At 40.8% G+C, this 18,937-nt stretch overlaps 1 protein-coding gene across 1 annotated transcript in view; it reads left to right on the forward strand.

The window, feature by feature from the left end:
* The window catches only part of LOC115136017 (uncharacterized), a 133,541-nt gene that overhangs the window by 98,753 nt on the left and 15,851 nt on the right, over positions 1 to 18,937 (forward strand). The window contains exons 5-12 of the mRNA XM_029671342.2: positions 1,421 to 1,592; positions 6,355 to 6,540; positions 10,397 to 10,532; positions 11,584 to 11,681; positions 15,278 to 15,397; positions 16,038 to 16,114; positions 16,447 to 16,622; positions 17,023 to 17,251. Of these exons, the coding sequence (XP_029527202.2) occupies positions 1,421 to 1,592; positions 6,355 to 6,540; positions 10,397 to 10,532; positions 11,584 to 11,681; positions 15,278 to 15,397; positions 16,038 to 16,114; positions 16,447 to 16,622; positions 17,023 to 17,251 (1,194 nt within the window). The remainder of the gene's footprint in view (positions 1 to 1,420; positions 1,593 to 6,354; positions 6,541 to 10,396; positions 10,533 to 11,583; positions 11,682 to 15,277; positions 15,398 to 16,037; positions 16,115 to 16,446; positions 16,623 to 17,022; positions 17,252 to 18,937) is intronic.

Below are 18,937 nucleotides of genomic sequence, written 5' to 3' on the forward strand. Positions count from 1 at the left end.
ACGTGGGTGTGCCCCTGCCCAGTCATGTGAAATCTATAGATTGTGGCTTAATTTATTTATTTAAATTGACAGATTTTTTTTATATGAACTGTAACTCATTAAAATCGTTGAAATTGTTGCATGTTGCGTTTATATTTTTGTTCAGATTATTATGAATAACATATTTATTAAATACAATTTCCAAAGGTAAAAGTGTATTATTAATATAATTCATGTGGCATCCTATTTATAGGGCTAATCGTAAATACTTCTAAATTTATAGCAAACAATCATAAATTAATGATAGTATACCTAGCTATACATTGAAATGATGGTGTCCTTTGGGCAAATCAGATGTCAATGTACTACATTGAATGTAGCCTACATAAACCCAATCTTATTCTGAATTTACTTTCACATAGCTTGTGTAAAACAAGATAAAGGAGTTACTTTCAATCATTCAATGTTATTACGGTATAGCATAGCTATGCAAATGAGTATGGACGCTGATCCGTGTCCATTTGTGTTGAGATAATAGCTCAGCAGAAACTAACACAACTTGTTTCCAAAGCTAAGCATAGGTACATAGAGGTAGTCGTCTGGATGGTACATGTCCCCTCATTATACAAGTACAGAGTCACTGTTCAGGCAGATATCGTTGTGACTTCAGATTTTATTTCAATATTGACATCTCTTTATTTAGGTTGATGGCATGATGTTGAAACACTGACATAGATTCAAACATACCTTTTTACTATCGACATTGAAACAAGGTCAAATAAAATATGTCTAATCAAATATGAAATTCAACATAATTTAATCCATCCAATATACACTTATATCATTTTCTAAACCTTTATTTCATCAGGGAGTCATACTATAACCAATGGCTCTTTTACAGATGAGCCCTGAATTATATACATTACAGAAAATACACACATTTATATAAATACAAAATGCAAGCAGAAAGAACAACATGGTCATAAAAAGAATGGATCTGATGTTGCATGTGCTGCAATTCCCATGTAGATTCTAAGTGAGATTTTTTGCAATTTTACATGGATTTCAACATATACAGTACATAGTTTGATGATTATGGTGAAGTTAGGTTAAGTAATTGTATTTCAATGTTTGCAACGCAGGTTGAAATGATATGAAAACACTACTGGTTGATTACTTTTTGCAAATCCAAATGTGTTTCAAACATAGATTTATCGTCACAATATGTTGACAAATTACATTGAAACAACTAGTTTGTGCCCAGTCGGATCTCATTGTCTACCGTTTTCTTTGTCTGTTGCATTTGTCTTTTGAGTTAACGATCAAGTTATCTTGCTAATGCAGTTCCTGGGTGTCAAATAGAGCATTGTTGCAGTACAACATGCTGTAGTTAGAGCAGTTCTGAAGTTTAACTACTTCCTGTCTTCTCCTATCCTCCCAGACACCCTCTATTCCCACTGCTGGCCCTGCTGTTTGAGAAGTGTGAGCAGGCCACCCAGGGCTCCGAGTGCATCACCTCTGCCAGCTTCGATGTGGACATCGAAAACTTTGTCCACCAGCAGGAGCAGGACCACAAGCCGTTCTTCAGCGAGGACCCTGAGCTGGACAACCTGGTTAGTACCCCGCCTGGGGGCCATCTAAATAGTTTAACGTGGATTTGAACCATCTCAAAGTCTAACATGGCTTCCTAATATTGAGCAGTAGTCATAGTCATACTGTGATGACTTCCTCCACCAGTAGAGAGAGCAAATCATCCTCAACATTAGTAAGCCACCCTGGACTACTGAGATGCCTCCTCAGCGTAAGGAAGCTCTGTTAAATATCCCTTTCAGGTCCCACCCACAATAAAGTTGTCTTATTTTCTCTCTCACCCTTTCTCATGTACACAGTTCTCTCTTCAATTAGCTCTCTCTCTTGCTCCCTCACACACGTCTACCTCTACCCCCTCCCTCTTGTACCTCTTACTTTCCTCCTTTGTCTCTCTCAATATCTGTTTCTATTCTATTCACCCTTTCTCGCTCTTCCCCTTTCCCGCTCTTCCCCTCATGATCTCTCCCTCCTACTATTCTATGACAGCTAGCAGTAATTAGAAATTAGGAGAAATAGGGAGGGTGGCTAGAGAGAGAGAAATCATTATGTGGGTGCTCGGCGACAAGTGGTGCGGCAGTCAATTAACCCCGCATCTGTGTGCTTTACAATGTGCTAGTCGGGGGCTGGACCCAGCACACACTAACTCTTCCACAGTACAGTAAGCGGACTGGCTGAGATGGCACAAGGCCCCGACTAAACAAGCAGCAGTAATTGTCATGTAACATCTCAACCGGCTCGAATTTGACTCTTACGATATTACCGTAGAGTATCACAACAGCATGGGATGTTAGGTGAGAAGGACATCTCCAATAAGAATCCCTATTGTAAACTTGCTAGGGTGATGACAACTAGGGTATTAACTTCAGGTAGAATGCTTATAGATTTGTTATTATATAAGGATATGCTTTCATACGTTTAAATGAAGATGAAACAGTAAATAACTCCACCAATGCAACAGACGTAAGATTCAAGATGTATTTTGTCACATTTTCAATGTACCACACCAAAAGAAATTAAAATAATAAACACCTCAAAAAAATCAGAACCCGTGTCCAAATTACTTGCAAGATTGCTTAAACTCGTTAGCACGTGTTGGAGCTGAAAAAAGAAGAAGTCCCGAAGCACCCCAACGAACGCTACTCGTAGATATTTCCTCAGCGAAGTATAACAGTTCCGTGCAGCTGTCCTCACAAGATCCACAGCAAGCACAGCTATCAATGCAGACAGTACTCATTAACAGCAACAGATATGCCATGGAAAGATGAACTCGTTAATCTTCCACAAGCAATTCTCTCTTATAAAATAAAATCAGTATTTCCCTTCAAAACTCGGTAGATACGGGTTTTGTTCTATTTTTATCATCTTCTTTCATAGGTTTTCTTCACCAACACTGATAATGTTCACCATATGTGAATTGATTGCCCCCCATCTATCTTCAAAGTTCGTACTGTTAGGTGACCTAAACTGGGATATGCTTAACACCCCGGCCGTCCTACAATCTAAGATAGATGCCCTCAATCTCACACAAATTATTAAGGAACCTACCAGGTACAACCCTAAATCTGTAACCATGGGCATCCTCTTAGATATCATCCTGACAAACTTACCCTCTAAATACACGTCTGCTGTCTTCAACCAGGATCTCAGCGATCATTGCCTCATTGCCTGTGTGCATAATGGGTCCGCGGTCAAACGACCACCCCTCATCACTGTCAAATGCTCCCTAAAACACTTCAGCATGCAAGCCTATCTAATCGACCTGGCCCGGGTATCCTGGAAGGATACTGACCTCATCCCATCAGTAGAGGATGCCTGGTTGCTCTTTAAAAGTGCTTTCCTAGCCATCTTAAATAAGCTTGCAAGAACAAATCAGATGTAGCCATTGGTTCACCCCAGACTTGACTGACCTTGACCAGCACAAAAACATCCTCTGGCGTTCTGCATTAGCATCAAATAGCCCCCATATCGCGATATGCAACTTTTCAGGGAAGTCAGGAACCAATAAACTCAGTCAGTTAGGAAAGCTAAGGCTAACTTTTTCAAACTTTTTCATGTAGCACTAATTCCAAAAAGTTTTGGGACACTGTAAAGTCCATGGAGAATAAGAGCACGCTTGCGTCCCAACTAGAGCTCTGGAAATGCAAATGCGCTACGCTAAATGCTAATAGTATTAGTTAAAACTCAAAAGTTCATTAAAATACACATGCAGGGTATCGAATTAAAGCTACACTCGTTGTGAATCCAGGCAACAAGTCAGATTTTTAAAATGCTTTTCGGCGAAAGCATGAGAAGCTATTATCTGATAGCATGTAACACCCCAAAAGACCCACAGGGGACGTAAACAAAATAATTAGCATTTCGGCGTTACACAAACCGCACAATAAAATAGAAAACATTCATTACCTTTCACCATCTTCTTTGTTGGCACTCCTAGATGTCCCATAAACACTATTTGGGTCTTTATTTCGATTAAATCGGTCCATATAAAGCCTAGATATCGTTATATGTAGACTGTGTGATAAACGAAAAAAACATTGTTTCAAAACGTAATGTCATTTTTTAAAATTCAAAAAGTCGACGATAAACTTTCACAAAACACTTCGAAATACGTTTGTAATGCAACTTTAGGTATTAGTAAACGTTAATAAGCGATAAAATTAATCAGGAGGCGATGTAAAGATCATTAGCTGTCCGTCTGGAAAAATGTCCGGCTAGAAACTCAACGAAAATATCCGGTCCTAGACCAGAGGAGATACGGTGCCCTGCATGTGTTTGACCAAGAAAAAACTGGAGATTACTGGAGCTGGAGATTACGCAATAATTTTGAAGGAGGACGCCGGGCGGACACCTGGTAAATGTGGTAAATGTAGTCTCTTATGGTCAATCTTCCAATGATATGACGTATTTACGTCACAATGCTGCAGACACCTTGGGGAAACGTCAGAAAGTGCATGCTCATTCCTGGCGCTTTCACAGCCATATAAGTAGACATTGGAACACAGGGCATTCAAAATCTGGACCATTTCCTGTATGACATTTCATCTTGGTTTCGCCTGTAGCATTAGTTCTGGGGCACTCACAGATAATATCTTTGCAGTTTTGGAAACGTCAGAGTTTTTTCTTTCCAAAACTGTCAATTACATGCATAGCATCTTTTCGTGACAAAATATATTGTTTAAAACGGGAACGTTTTTTTATCCAAAAATTAAAAGAGCGCCTCCTATCTCGAAGAAGTTAACAAATCTCCAAACGAGCTTCAATGCCATAGAACTCTCCTTCCGTGGCCTCCAACTGCTTTTAAATGCTAGTAAAACTTAATGCATGCTCTTCAACCGATTGTTGCCTGCACCTGCCCGCTCGACTAGCATCACTACTCTGGACGGTTTTGACTTAGAATATATGAACAACTACAAATACCTATGTGTCTGGTTAGACTGTAAACTCTCCTTCCAGACTCAAATTAAGCATCTTCAATCCAAAATTAAATCTAGAATCGGCTTCATATTTAGCAACAAAGCCTCCTTCACTCATGCTGCCAAACATACCCTCGTAAAACTGACTATCCTACCGATCCTTGACTTCAGCGATACCATTTACAAAATAGCCTCCAACACTCTACTCAGCAAACTGGATATTGTCCGTTTTGTCACCAAAGCCCCATATTCTACCCACCACTGCGACCTCTCGTTGGCTGGTCCTTACTACATATTTGTCGCCAAACCCACTTGCCCCAGGTCATCAGCTGTCAGAGCAGCTTACCGATCACTGTACATGTATACAGCCAATCTGTAAATAGCACACCTCATCCCCATATTGTTCTTTATCCTCTTGCTCTTGCTCTTACCTCTCCTTGCACATCATCATCTGCACATCAATCACTTCAGTGTTGATGCTAAGTTGTCATTATTTCGCCTCTATGGCCTATTTATTGCCTTACCTCCCTACTCTTCTACATTTGAAAATAATGTACATAGATGGTTCTATTGTCTAATTGACTATGCGTTTGTTTATGTGTGTTGTTGTTTTTGTCCCACTGCTTTCCTTTATCTTGGCCAGGTAGCAGTTGTAAATGAGAACTTGTTCTCAAATGGCCTACCTGCTTAAATAAAGGTGAAATAAAATAAATAAAAATGTATCTTCCTCTTTCATCAACATCTCTTTCCTAGTCCTCATGTTAACCAGGTCAACTCTCCCATTGACCACATCTTAACAAGCTACCTAATTGGTCAAAACTTAAAAGTAAACCAACCTATTCACTTGTACATTAAATAAATATTTATTCAAAATAAATGCATTAACGACAATACAGAAGCAATTTGATCATCTTTTACATCTTACACGAATGAATTGTAACAAATAAACTCAAAACTTTAACAAGGCTATTACAGCCAGATTTTTCTCCTCCTTGGTCAAGCACTTTTCCACCCCATTCTGGTGCCCTTGAGTGCTGACTTTGAGAGAGTGAGCACAGGAATGGGAAGCCTGGTTGGGAAAAGGATTGGATCATGGTTAAGAATTTTGAGAGGGTCATGGATTAGCAAGTGTTATGTCAAGGGCTATCTGAGAATGTTCAGGGACTGACAGACTAGGGCAAGCACATCCTCTATAAGGCACACAAGGGGTCTGTCCAGAAACAACCCCTAGTTGCACTTTTTTAAAGCTGGAGAAAGCAACAATGGAGCTAGCTAAAGTTCAGCTAGCTCAGACTAGCATGAAGGCTAGCATATAGCCACCTTCTTTCCCCAGTCATTGAGCCTGCTTATTTTCCTCTCTCTCTCTCCTCAGATGGTGAAGGCCATCCAGGTGCTGAGGATCCACCTGCTGGAACTGGAGAAGGTTAATGAGCTCTGCAAGGACTTTTGCAACCGCTACATCACCTGCCTCAAGACCAAGATGCACAGCGACAACCTGCTCCGCAATGACCTGGGCGGACCCTACTCGCCCTCGCACACCTCACTTAGCCTGCAGCAGGTAAGAGACAGACAAACAAAAACTAATTGAATCAACATTGTTTCCATGTCATTTCAACTGCAAAAAATTTATGTGATGACATTGAATTAACGGATTGGATTTGCAACATGTCGTCATATTTTAATTTAATATTTTTTACCTAAATCCATTGACATGGTGAATTTTTGTTGCTAATTTCACATTTAACGTTAGTTGACAAGACAACCAAAATTAAATCAAAACTAGACTTTGAAATGACATGGGATATGCACACTGGTGCACGCATTCAAGGTGCAATAAAAATGTAATACACACAAATGCAGCCTTTATCTTGCTGGGAATTAACCTCCCGGAGAATACACCAAATGCTTCCATGCACAGGACACTAACTCTCATTGCTAAAAGGGTCACTCTAAACAGAATGTCTCTGGTATGCACTTAGAAAGAGCCAACTGTTTCATCTGCTTCGTCTTTTTATTTTTTATGTTAATATAAATGACATACATTTCCCCCTGTTTTCGTTCACTCTAAGGAAGTAACTTCAAGCATGACCCATATCTTTTTCTTTTGACTCTCCATTTATATTTGCAATAGTTATCTCAAATTTGACAGAGACAGTTGGAGCCATTCTGCAAATGAGGGCAGCTGCTCCTCTTTCCAATCCCTTACAATGACCCTTTTAGCAATGAGAGTTAGTGTCCTGTGCATGGAAGCATTTGGTGTATTCTCCGGGAGGTTAATTCCCAGCAAGATAAAGGCTGCATTTGTGTGTATTACATTTTTATTGCACCTTGAAATAGAGAGAATATTATTTTCCAATAGGGTTTGATTTATTAGTAGCCCAATTAGCCAATGCCAATGGTGACAGGTAGTGTTACTGCGTTCCTACACATAACAAAAAAGATATTACAGACAAAATGCTTTACAATTTATACTGAACAAAAATATAAAACGTCAGTCGTCAACTGGCAGCCTCATTAAATAGTACCCGCAAAACACCAGTCTCAACGTCAACAGCGAGGAGGCGACTCCGGGAAGCTGGCCTTCTAGGCAGAGTTCCTCTGTCCTGTGTCTGTGTTCTTTTGCCCATCTTAATCTTTTCTTTTTATTTGCCAGTCTGAGATATGTTTTTTCTTTGGAACTCTGCCTAGAAGGCCAGCATCCCAGAGTCGCCTCTTCACTGTTGATGTTGAGACTGGTGTTATGCGGGTACTATTTAATGAAGCTGCCAGTTGAGGACTTGTGAGGCACCTGTTTCTCAAACTAGACACTCTGATGTACTTGCCGTCTTGCTCAGATATGCACCGGGGGCTCCCACTTCTCTTTCTATTCTGGTTAGAGACAGTTTGCGCTGTTCTGTGAAGGGAGTAGTACACAGTGTTGTACGAGATCTTCAGTTTCTTGGCAATTTCTCGCTTGGAATAGCCTTAATTTCTCAGAACAAGAATAGACTGATGAGTTTCAGAAGAAAGTGCTTTGTTTCTGGCCATTTTGAGCCTGTAATCGAACCCACAAATGCTGATGCTCCAGATACTCAACTAGTCTAAAAAGGCCAGTTTTATTGCTTCTTTAAACAGAACTACAGGTTTCAGTGGTGCTAACTTAATTGCAAAAGGGTTTTCTGATCAATTAGCCTTTTAAAATGATACACTTGGATTAGCTAACACAATGTGCCATTGGAACACAGGAGTGATGGTTGCTGATAATGGGCCTCTGTACGCCTACGCCTATATTCCATTAAAAATCAGCCGTTTACAGCTACAATAGTCATTTACAACATTAACAATGTCCACATTGTATTTCTGATCAATTTGATGTTATTTTAAAATGACAATTTTTTTATTGCTTTTCTTTCAAAATACTTATTTTCCACCATAATTTGCAAATAAATTCATAAACAATCCTACAATGTGATTTTCTGGATTTTTTCCCTCATTTTGTCTGTCATAGTTGAAGTGTACCTATGATGAAAATGACAGGCCTCTCTCATCTTTTTAAGTGGGAGAACTTGCACAATTGGTGGCTGACTAAATATTTTTTTGCCCCACTGTATATGTTTTGTCCATAACGGTTTACAATCTAAGGTAAAACCAAGTAATTTAGTCTCCTCAACTTGTTCAACAGCCACACATTTCATTACCAGATTCAGCTGAGGTCTAAAACTTGTGTGTTTAGAAGCAGTTTATTACTGGCCACCCATTCCAAAACTGACTGCAACTCTTTGTTAAGGGTTTCAGTGACTTCATTAGCTGTATATGGTATATGGTTGAATCATCAGCATACATGGACACACAGGCTTTGTTTAATGCCAGTGGCAGGTCATTGGTAAAAATAGAAAAGTGTAGAGGGCTTTAAGAGCTTCCCTGTGGTACACTACGCTTTACACGTTTGACATTTGAACAGATTCCATTAGATAGATAGCTTTGAATCCACGATATGGCAGAGATTGAAAAGCCATAACACATACAGTGCCTTGCGAAAGTATTCGGCCCCCTTGAACTTTGCGACCTTTTGCCACATTTCAGGCTTTAAACATAAAGATATAAAACTGTATTTTTTGTGAAGAATCAACAACAAGTGGGACACAATCATGAAGTGGAACAACATTTATTGGATATTTCAAACTTTTTTAACAAATCAAAAACTGAAAAATTGGGCGTGCAAAATTATTCAGCCCCTTTACTTTCAGTGCAGCAAACTCTCTCCAGAAGTTCAGTGAGGATCTCTGAATGATCCAATGCTGACCTAAATGACTAATGATGATAAATACAATCCACCTGTGTGTAATCAAGTCTCCGTATAAATGCACCTGCACTGTGATAGTCTCAGAGGTCCGTTAAAAGCGCAGAGAGCATCATGAAGAACAAGGAACACACCAGGCAGGTCCGAGATACTGATGTGAAGAAGTTTAAAGCCGGATTTGGATACAAAAAGATTTCCCAAGCTTTAAACATCCCAAGAAGCACTGTGCAAGCGATAATATTGAAATGGAAGGAGTATCAGCAAATCTACCAAGACCTGGCCGTCCCTCTAAACTTTCAGCTCATACAAGGAGAAGACTGATCAGAGATGCAGCCAAGAGGCCCATGATCACTCTGGATGAACTGCAGAGATCTACAGCTGAGGTGGGACACTCTGTCCATAGGACAACAATCAGTCGTATATTGCACAAATCTGGCCTTTATGGAAGAGTGGCAAGAAGAAAGCCATTTCTTAAAGATATCCATATAAAGTGTCCCCACTGTCCAACTTACGACACTTGACCAACATACTGTATGTACAAGCACAGGATCATCTGATTTAAATCTCCAATATTTGCTGTCGATTGTCATTTTTGCCGTACATTTTAGAGGGAGTCCAACAAGTTATATTCATTACATTATACTGAACCATTTGTGTTTAAGACTCTGTACATTAAAATAAAAAAATCTGCACCTTTTTCCATTACATTCTTGTATATTCATCTTCAAATCTTTTTCCTTAACGGAAGGTGTAGTCCCCTTGTATTTTATTCACCCTGGATGCCAGGTGGTTTTTGGAATGGACATCCTTTATAAAACTTTGCAATTCGTAAGAACAATTACATTCGAACATGATTTTATCTGTTGACTTTACTGCCAAGACTGTTTTGTTTTTCTGAAAGGCCATTATACTTGTGTCCAAACGTCTGAGTCATATTCAGTAGTGTACAACATTGTGGAAGGTTTTGATACAAGTACATTTTGAAGAACAGACATTTTTCTCCTACATGTTGCAATAATGAGTCCTGTCAGCTCTATTCATGGCATTTCTATCTGAAACATTCAGTAAGTCCTCAACTGCCCTTCTCAGATCTCTCACTGGTTCCCTCTCTTCTTATGACCTCTGAACTCACCAGGACCTCCTCCAGACGTCCTCTCCGTCCATGACATCAGTCTCCAGCTCCGTCAACTCCTCGGGAATCATGGTGCCCACCGGGACCCTGCAACAGGGCAACATTGCCATGACTAACATCAACTCCCAGGTGGTGTCAGGTGAGAAGCCTTTCCACCTTCCACAAGCCAGTTGTATGGGTATCTCACCTTCCCTAATATTATGCTTGTTATCATTTATTGGCATGAGTCTTGTCCTGGAAGCAGAACTGAGAGATTCAAAATGGTCTATTTTTTTATATGTTATGAAAACAAAATGAGCATTTTGGTCATAATTTAATGTTAGAGTTAGGCATTAGGGTTAACAGTGTGGTTAAGGTTAGAGTTAAAGTCAGATTTTATGACTGTGGCTGTGCCAGCTAGTGACCACTCTCAGAGCTGCCTCAATAACGAGATTCATGATGAAAAACGATAACCTGCTAATATTACATTTTTACATTGTACTTTATAACAACTGCCCCTTTTGCCTATACATTTTAGATACATAGGCAGGAACAGTTGCAGTTTATGTACAAATTGTACAGTGTTCTACCTTGCATGCACAAAATGGACTTACAACAGAAATATCTAAAAACAAGAACAGGGTGAGAGAAGGTTTAGCCACAATACATGTTTTTATCAATGCTTTTTTCAGCAACAGCATGCTGGTAGGTTAGGGCATATCCTATGTAAAACAGAGGCTGTTCACATATAATTAAGAATAAACATTTTGTGTTAATGAAGGTGTTCTATATCACTCAAGAGTGTGACTATGGGTTTCACTCAAGTAACTATGGGTTTCTTGTTATTATGTACGGCGGAATGTTACCCCTACCCTCCGGAAATCCCTTTCAACCTAGAATAATCAATCTCATTCCAGCTTTCTCTTTGATCACAACACTCAGATGAACTCAAATTTAACACCCATAATCAGAGAATCTAAATGAGTGGTAATTAGTAGCAAAACAACAACTCCTTCCTCAAGGACCCCGAGGTGAAAGAATACACCTTTTGTTTCATGCTTTATTCTCGCCGTCCGTGTTTACGTGTTGTTGTTGTTATTGTTGTGTTAGGGTGAGATAATATATCTCTCGAGTCGAACCTGCGCGAGGCCGACTGCTTTTCACAGAAGAAGAAGCCACTTGACTTTCATAACCGCAGATTATACCCTCAGGTGGAACCTTGTATCAGCCGGTTGCCATGGTGACATCGCAAGGGCAGGTGTTAACCCAGGGACTCTCCCAGGGGACCATCCAGATCCAGAATTCACAGGTGAGGACACCAGCTGCTTACCTAGCATATCCCTCCTGCTGTCCCCGCAATCCAGTCGCCCCACAATCCCTGCTGTCCCCACTATCCTTGCTGTCCCCACAATCCCTGCTGTCCCCACAATCCCTGCTGTCCCCACAATCCCTGCTGTCCCCACTATCCTTGCTGTCCCCACAATCCCTGCTGTACCCACAATCCCTGCTGTCCCCACTATCCTTGCTGTCCCCACAATCCCTGCTGTCCCCACTATCCTTGCTGTCCCCACAATCCCTGCTGTACCCACAATCGATCTTGTCCCTGGAATCCCTGCTGTTCCCTCTATTCAAGATTCAAAACCATTCTTCTCACCAAAACGTTTTGTTGTTATAGGCACACTTATTTCAATGCTTGTGAGAAACCAATTAAAATCATATCAAATCAACTTTTTTGCAGAGAGACATTTTTTGAAATAATAGAAAGATAGTAGCATGAGGAATAAATACACAATGAGTTATGATAACTTGGCTATATCCTAGTACTGAGTCGATTTACAGGGTTACGAGGTAATTGAGGTAGATATGTACATACAGTGCATTGAGAAAGTACTCAGACCCCTTGACTTTTTCCACATTTAGTTACGTTACATCCTTAATCTGAAATTGATTAAATCTATACACAATACCCCATAATGACAAAGCAAAAACAGGTTTTTAGAAATGTTTGCAAATGTATTGCAAATAAAAAACTGAAATATCACATTTACATAAGTATCCACATTACATTTACATAAATTGCTGCACATTTTCAGGTCTCTCAAGTCCAGGCTCTGGCTGGGCCACTCAAGGACATTCAGAGACATGTCCCGAAGGCACTCCTGTGTTGTCTTGGCTGTGCTTAGGGTCATTGTCCTGTTGGAAGGTGAACCATTTGTTGGTACCTTCTAACAAGACATCAACCATAAGCACAGAGCCAAGACAACAGAGGAGGGGCTTCGGGACAAGTCTGAATATCCTTGAGTGACCCAGCCAGAACCCAGACTTGAACCCGATTAAATATCTCTGGAGAGACCTGAAAATAGCTGTGCAGCAACATCCCCCCCATCCAACCTGACAGAACTTGAGAGGATCAGCAGAGAAGAATGGGAGAAACTCCCCAAATACAAGTCTGCCAAGCTTGTAGCATCATACCCATGAAGACTTGAGTCTGTAATTGCTGCCAAAGGTGCTTCAACAAAGTACTGAGTAAAGGGTCTGAATACTTATGTAAATGTGATATTTAAGTTTTGTATTTTTAATACATTTGAGAAGAAAAATACATCTGTTTTTCCTTTGTCATTATGGAGTATTGTGTGTAGTTTGATGAGGGGGAACAAAACAATTGAATCAATTTTAAAATAAGGCCGTAGCGTAACAAAATGTGGAAAAAGTCAAGGGGTTTGAATACTTTCTGAATGCACTGTATATAGCAGGGTTATGGGTGGGGAGGTAGAAGGTGTTCAGGGTCCTGTTGGTTCCAGACTTGGTGCATCGATACCACTTGCCATGCGGTAGTAGAGAGAACAGTCTATGACTTGCGTGGATGGAGTCTTTAACAATTTTTAGTGCAGCCTGTCAATATGCTCTCAATGGTGTAGCTGTAGATCTTTTTGAGGATCTGTGGGCCCATGCCAAATCTTTTCAGCCTCCTGAGGGGGAAGAGGCATTGTCGTGCCTTCTTCACCACTGTGTTGGTGTTACGTGGACCATGTTAATTCCTTAGTAATGTGGACACCGAGGAACTTGAAGCTCTTGACCCAGTTAGAGGAACAGTAGTAAAATATATTTAGTTAATTGATAACACTTTATTTGAGATATAGTCTTTATCATATCGTATCACTGTCATAAGAATCAAATATATCCTGCCTTAAGTTTATGACTGACAAACTCCAAATACTCTCAATGTCATGCAGTATATTCCTTTTTTCTTGCCATTAGCTGTCACCAGAGGGCAGGCCTATCTGTTATGAACATGTGACGACAGTACTAGCATGAAATATGAATAGCTAAGGTGTCATTGGTAAACCTAAGAAATTCGGCACACTGTGTTTGCGAAGTATCACTTGTTTTTTATGTAACGTTTCATTCTTTAGCCTATGTGCTAAAATGTTCTCCTTGATGAAATGTGCACTTGTTTATTTTTATTTGACGTCTAACACACCTGCAAAGAAAGCTCTAGATGTCCGAGTGGGCGAGTGCATGTCCCTTTAAACCCATGCATTCCCCAAGTTCTGAAGAACCTCACACAGGAGGTCCATATCTGAGTCAGACTGTCAGACCACCCCACCCGTATGCTCCGCTATGGAGTAGACTGTTTAGTGCGGTACTCTGCGGCTGTATCAGCCAGGCAGGAAATTCTGTGTTTGACAGACAGCGGCGGCCTCTGTGAATATCCAAGACCCAGCCGAAGCAGCGCTCTACACGTGGGCTGGGAATAAAGTGCATCCCTGTAGCTACACCACCGGCAAACTCCCGGTTATGATACCCCGGCTTGGTGCCGCCAATTAATTCAACCCCGCTTTCCCGGAACACGCATTCCCTGGGCCGAGGGGGATGGGGGAGGGATTTCCATACCCCAGCTGCAACTGTAATGAGGCTTGTTTTGTGTGTTTTATATATTTATATCAGAATCAGTTGGGAGCCGTTTCTTTTTAATGACTTTACAATGCCAGTGTCTGCATGAAATTAATCACATGCATTTTTAGCTGAGTATATTTATGTATTTGTTTATTTATTTTTGCATTTTGTCCTGCTAATGTTTTCATGATCCAGATAAAATGTTCATATTCTTGGTATGTTTTAACCATTTCAAATGTGTTGTTAAATATGAATGAAGGATCTCCACTTTGATGTTTGCGCCAATGACACAGAAACTATTTGTTTTGTGTGTGGACTAGAGATGGACATTTTGAGATTTCATGCACAGTGATCTCATGCCACTGTAGATGTCTTGGTGTGTGTGCGTGTGTGTAGATGTGTTTTCTTGCACACACACACACACACACACACACACACACACACACACACACACACACACACACACACACACACACACACACACACACACACACACAATGCTTCTATTTTCTATCTGTGGGGACATGCAAACGAAAGCCTCTAACACATTGCTGTTTAAACTAGGACACTGGAACAGTTAATTATCATCTATATTGTAAAACAGAAATCAGCGATTTATTGAAGAAGTGCTTTTTCACAATTTTCTCAACCACCCACTGAGTTGGCACAAAACTCTTATCAAAGCCAAAGTTTTAATTACAAGCGTTCTACTTGTACTCTCTTGATTTCCCACCACACGTTGCCAGGTTTTTGAGGCAGATTTCTCATCTGAGTTCTCTTTTTTAGATCAGACCGGCCTCGCAGATTTCTCTGAGTCAAGGGTGTTGCGAATCGACATTCCTTCCTCGCCTTTTATTTTAAGTATCATTACTCAAATTGTGTTGCTATGGCAATGGTGAAGAGGGCGGTTCTGCATTTGCCAAAGAGACGAGTAATTGGCACTCTCCCTTTGTTACTATGGCAACAATAACACCCCATCCCTCTCTCCATCCCTCTCTTCCATCCAAGGTAAACCTGGACTTGGCTTCACTCTTGGACAGTGACGACAAGAAGCACAAAAACAAGAGAGGGGTCCTGCCCAAGCATGCCACCAACATCATGCGCTCCTGGCTCTTCCAGCATCTCATGGTGAGCTAGCAACATTTCAGTGTTCAGATCAATGTTAATGTGTTATTCAAAAGAGGGCGATCACACTCTCAAAAAGTTTGTTTGGTGCGTAAAACCGCTGTATCCAGATAAGCAAAACATTTGATGGAAAAGTAAAGTAAGCTTCATGCAACATATTTCTGAGTGCAGAACCATCACATTTTTTTTCTGATGTGCTGCTGAAGCTGGTAACAGAGCCTATATTAATCTGTAGTCCATTGGTTAAGCTATGGAGGAAGATATTGAGAAGGGTCGAGCTATGGAGGAAAAGCGGGGTGAGAGGTTTAGAGCTGAAAATGTTAGGGTTATAGCTGTGTATGACTGAGGGCCCATCTAGAAACAGCTCCTATAGCTTCTACACCAATAGGCACTAGGGATCTGAATGAATTGAGTAGGTATAAGCAAGATGGTAGTTCCACCCTGTCTGATAGGCTATGAGGAATTTTTAATGTGTGAAAATAGGTTAACAGGTTAGATTGAGAAGTCAGCGTGAAGATGGTAAGGGTTAGGGATGAGAGGTGCGAGTGGACGGTTTGAACTATTAATTCACAACAATTCTAATTGAAATTGATTCAACTTTACTGATGGTACTCAACATATCTTATATCTTTCCCTTTTGTAGCATCCCTACCCAACAGAGGATGAGAAAAGACAGATTGCAGGACAAACCAATCTCACCTTATTACAGGTCAACAACTGGTAAGATTGTAATACTACTACTGCCAATGCAATATGACATGAAAATCAACTGGCTAAAAGTATGGATGAAATGAATAGTGAATGATGAGTTCTAACCTCAGTCCTTTGCTCTACCACCTAATGGTGATTCACAACATATTGGCGCCATCTACTGGTCTAAAAATGCTCTCAGTATCATAGAGTACAAAACCCTTACAGAGAAAACAAGTTTGTCTCTATGTTTCTTTTACACTTGTCTCTTTGTCTTTTTATTTGTCTATTTTCCTTCCCTCTCCCTCCCCTCTCCATCTCCCTCTCTGTCTCTCTCTCTCTCTCTCTCTCACAATCTCTAGGTTTATCAATGCTCGCAGGCGCATCCTCCAGCCCATGCTGGATGCCAGTAACCCAGACCCAGCCCCCAAGGCTAAGAAGATGAAGTCCCAACACCGTCCAACCCAGCGCTTCTGGCCAGACTCCATTGTGGCTGGAGTCTTGCAGACACATGGACCTCACTCTAATAACGCCGACAGTACGTCACTAAACCATTCAAACGTTCTGTCCATGTCTGTGTGTCTGTTTCAACACTCTAGACAAAGATTGGTTGAGTCAACATAGTTCTCTTGTAATTTCAACATAGTTTCCTTGTTATTTCAACCTACTTTATCAAGGGAATCATTTTGCGTCAATGTGCATAGTTAATGTGCACATAACACACTCAATAGTTATTGATTTTTAAAGCAATGGATCGGCGAAATACAGTGAATATTGGCATGGGCTATATAGATTCCACCACATTAGACCAGTCCATTATTTTTAAACCCATGAGGGGGATTGAATGAGTTCATCACTTAGATGAGAAGGGTAGAGAATCGAAGGCAGTTAAAGTGTGTTAACCCTGCGTTGCCGGGTTTCTCTTCCTTCTCATATAGACCCCCTAAGCTTTGACAGCCTCCAGCCCCTGTCCTCTGTCTCAGCCACACTGTCCATGCAGCAAGCCATGCTCGGGGGAACCGATGACTCCATGGATGGCACAGAGGAAGAGGAAGAGGAAGAAGAAGAGGAAGGGATGGAAGAGGAGGAGGAAGAGGAGGATGAGGAGGAGGAGGAGAGCGAGGGAGGAAGGAGAGATCTGGGCATGGAGCATAGAGAGGGACTCGAGTAATGAGAGATGTTAGAGGACTACGTGATCTTTTGACCTTTTGACACCTGGGTTGTGTTCATTAGTCACCAAATGGAACAACATTTTGACTGATTTCTCCAATAAGAAACAGTCATTTTCAATTTCTGTTGCCCTAATGCACACAACCCAGCCCATACTCAAAAGAAAATGCTGGGTTGTTTGGATGACCCAACCTCAGGGTTGCAGGCATTGGGTCACATAGTTTGGTTGTTTTCTTTGAAAATAAAAATATTGGGTTGTTGATGCTGGGTTATTAAGATATGACCCAGCGGGTCAGATCAGAAGACTGGAGGCGTAGCCTTCATATAGTTATTTTTGGGCACCCATGAGTGTAAATGTCATTCTCGTTCATCTGTTCTGTTATCACATGTTAAGGTTGAACACGGACAGTTTTGTAGCTTTAATGAGGCTTACAAAAGTGCATGAGTTCCTTAAGAGCTTATGCAAATTCCAATGGTAAGATAGTTACCACTTTGTTACAATATGTAAATAACATTTTAGAATATGTCATTTGCAAAAATAGTCAAGTAAAATAGACATGTGCAAACCTAACATGATGAACAGGTAATAAAGTTACTCTCATAGTTGGCAAAAAATAACTGAAAGCCACGCCCCTAATAACCCCCCCTCCAGAAAAAAACACACAGGTACTGGGTCAACCCAGTATGAAAGTGAATAAAAAAAACAAATTTATGGTCAAATTAACCCATGTTAGGGTAATCCCAACAACCAAACATGTTTGGTTATTCACGCAACCCAACTGGCTGGGTCAAAATAAATATGTTAAATATTTACCCAGTGCTGGGTTACCAAATAACCCAAATTGGGTTGTTTTTAACCCAGCATTGTTTAGAGTGTACTCTCCCGCTACAACCCACACCTCCATTCAAAGTCACCCCTTGACCAGCCCCTAGATTCAGGCCATAGACACACCTCGAATGGGCCTTTTGTTTTTTCTACCATGGATGTCTGTATAGAAACTACAGATACTTCCCATCAGAACTCTTAAGACTGAAGAGCCTATATGAGGCTGAAGGTGTCCTAAAATGGACACCATACTATGTGGACTAGTGGGTCACCCCAATCCTCTTATGTTTTATTACAGACAAAATTGATGACAATGACAATGAAGAAAACTATGAAGAAAACTATGAGTTGCTGTATGTGAGTTGCTTGTGAGCTGTACTGTAGGTCTATACCTGGCCATCACGTTGGGTTCCATGCTTTGGTATCATCCATGCCGTAGTCCGTTTAAATGACTCTTTGGTTCTCAGGTTGACTCCATTGACTCCATAAGCACGACATTGTCATACAGTTTTCCACACAAGTTTTCATGACATTGATGATGAGCGATTATTTGCTGCAACAAAATTGATGTTTTCAGGTATGATAAAAAAAGGCTGAGGCTGCGGATCCGTAGGTAACCGCCCCCGTCTCGCCCCTGCCCCGCCCTGCCCCGCCCCGCTGGATCCCCAGGAAAGATCTGTACCATGTTCTGCACATGTTTTTCTTTACCTCTAATTTACGCACACATTTTTGTGGTCATCCTCCGTTGATATTTCTCACTGTCAGTCGTGAATGATAATAAGTTTTACCGGTGAAACGTCCATGCAGCATCTGCATGCCAATCATTTGATCTCAATCAGTTTCATGGGAATATGCAT

Source organism: Oncorhynchus nerka, linkage group LG10 (genome assembly GCF_034236695.1).
Source record: "Oncorhynchus nerka isolate Pitt River linkage group LG10, Oner_Uvic_2.0, whole genome shotgun sequence".
Classification (NCBI taxonomy): domain Eukaryota; kingdom Metazoa; phylum Chordata; class Actinopteri; order Salmoniformes; family Salmonidae; genus Oncorhynchus; species Oncorhynchus nerka.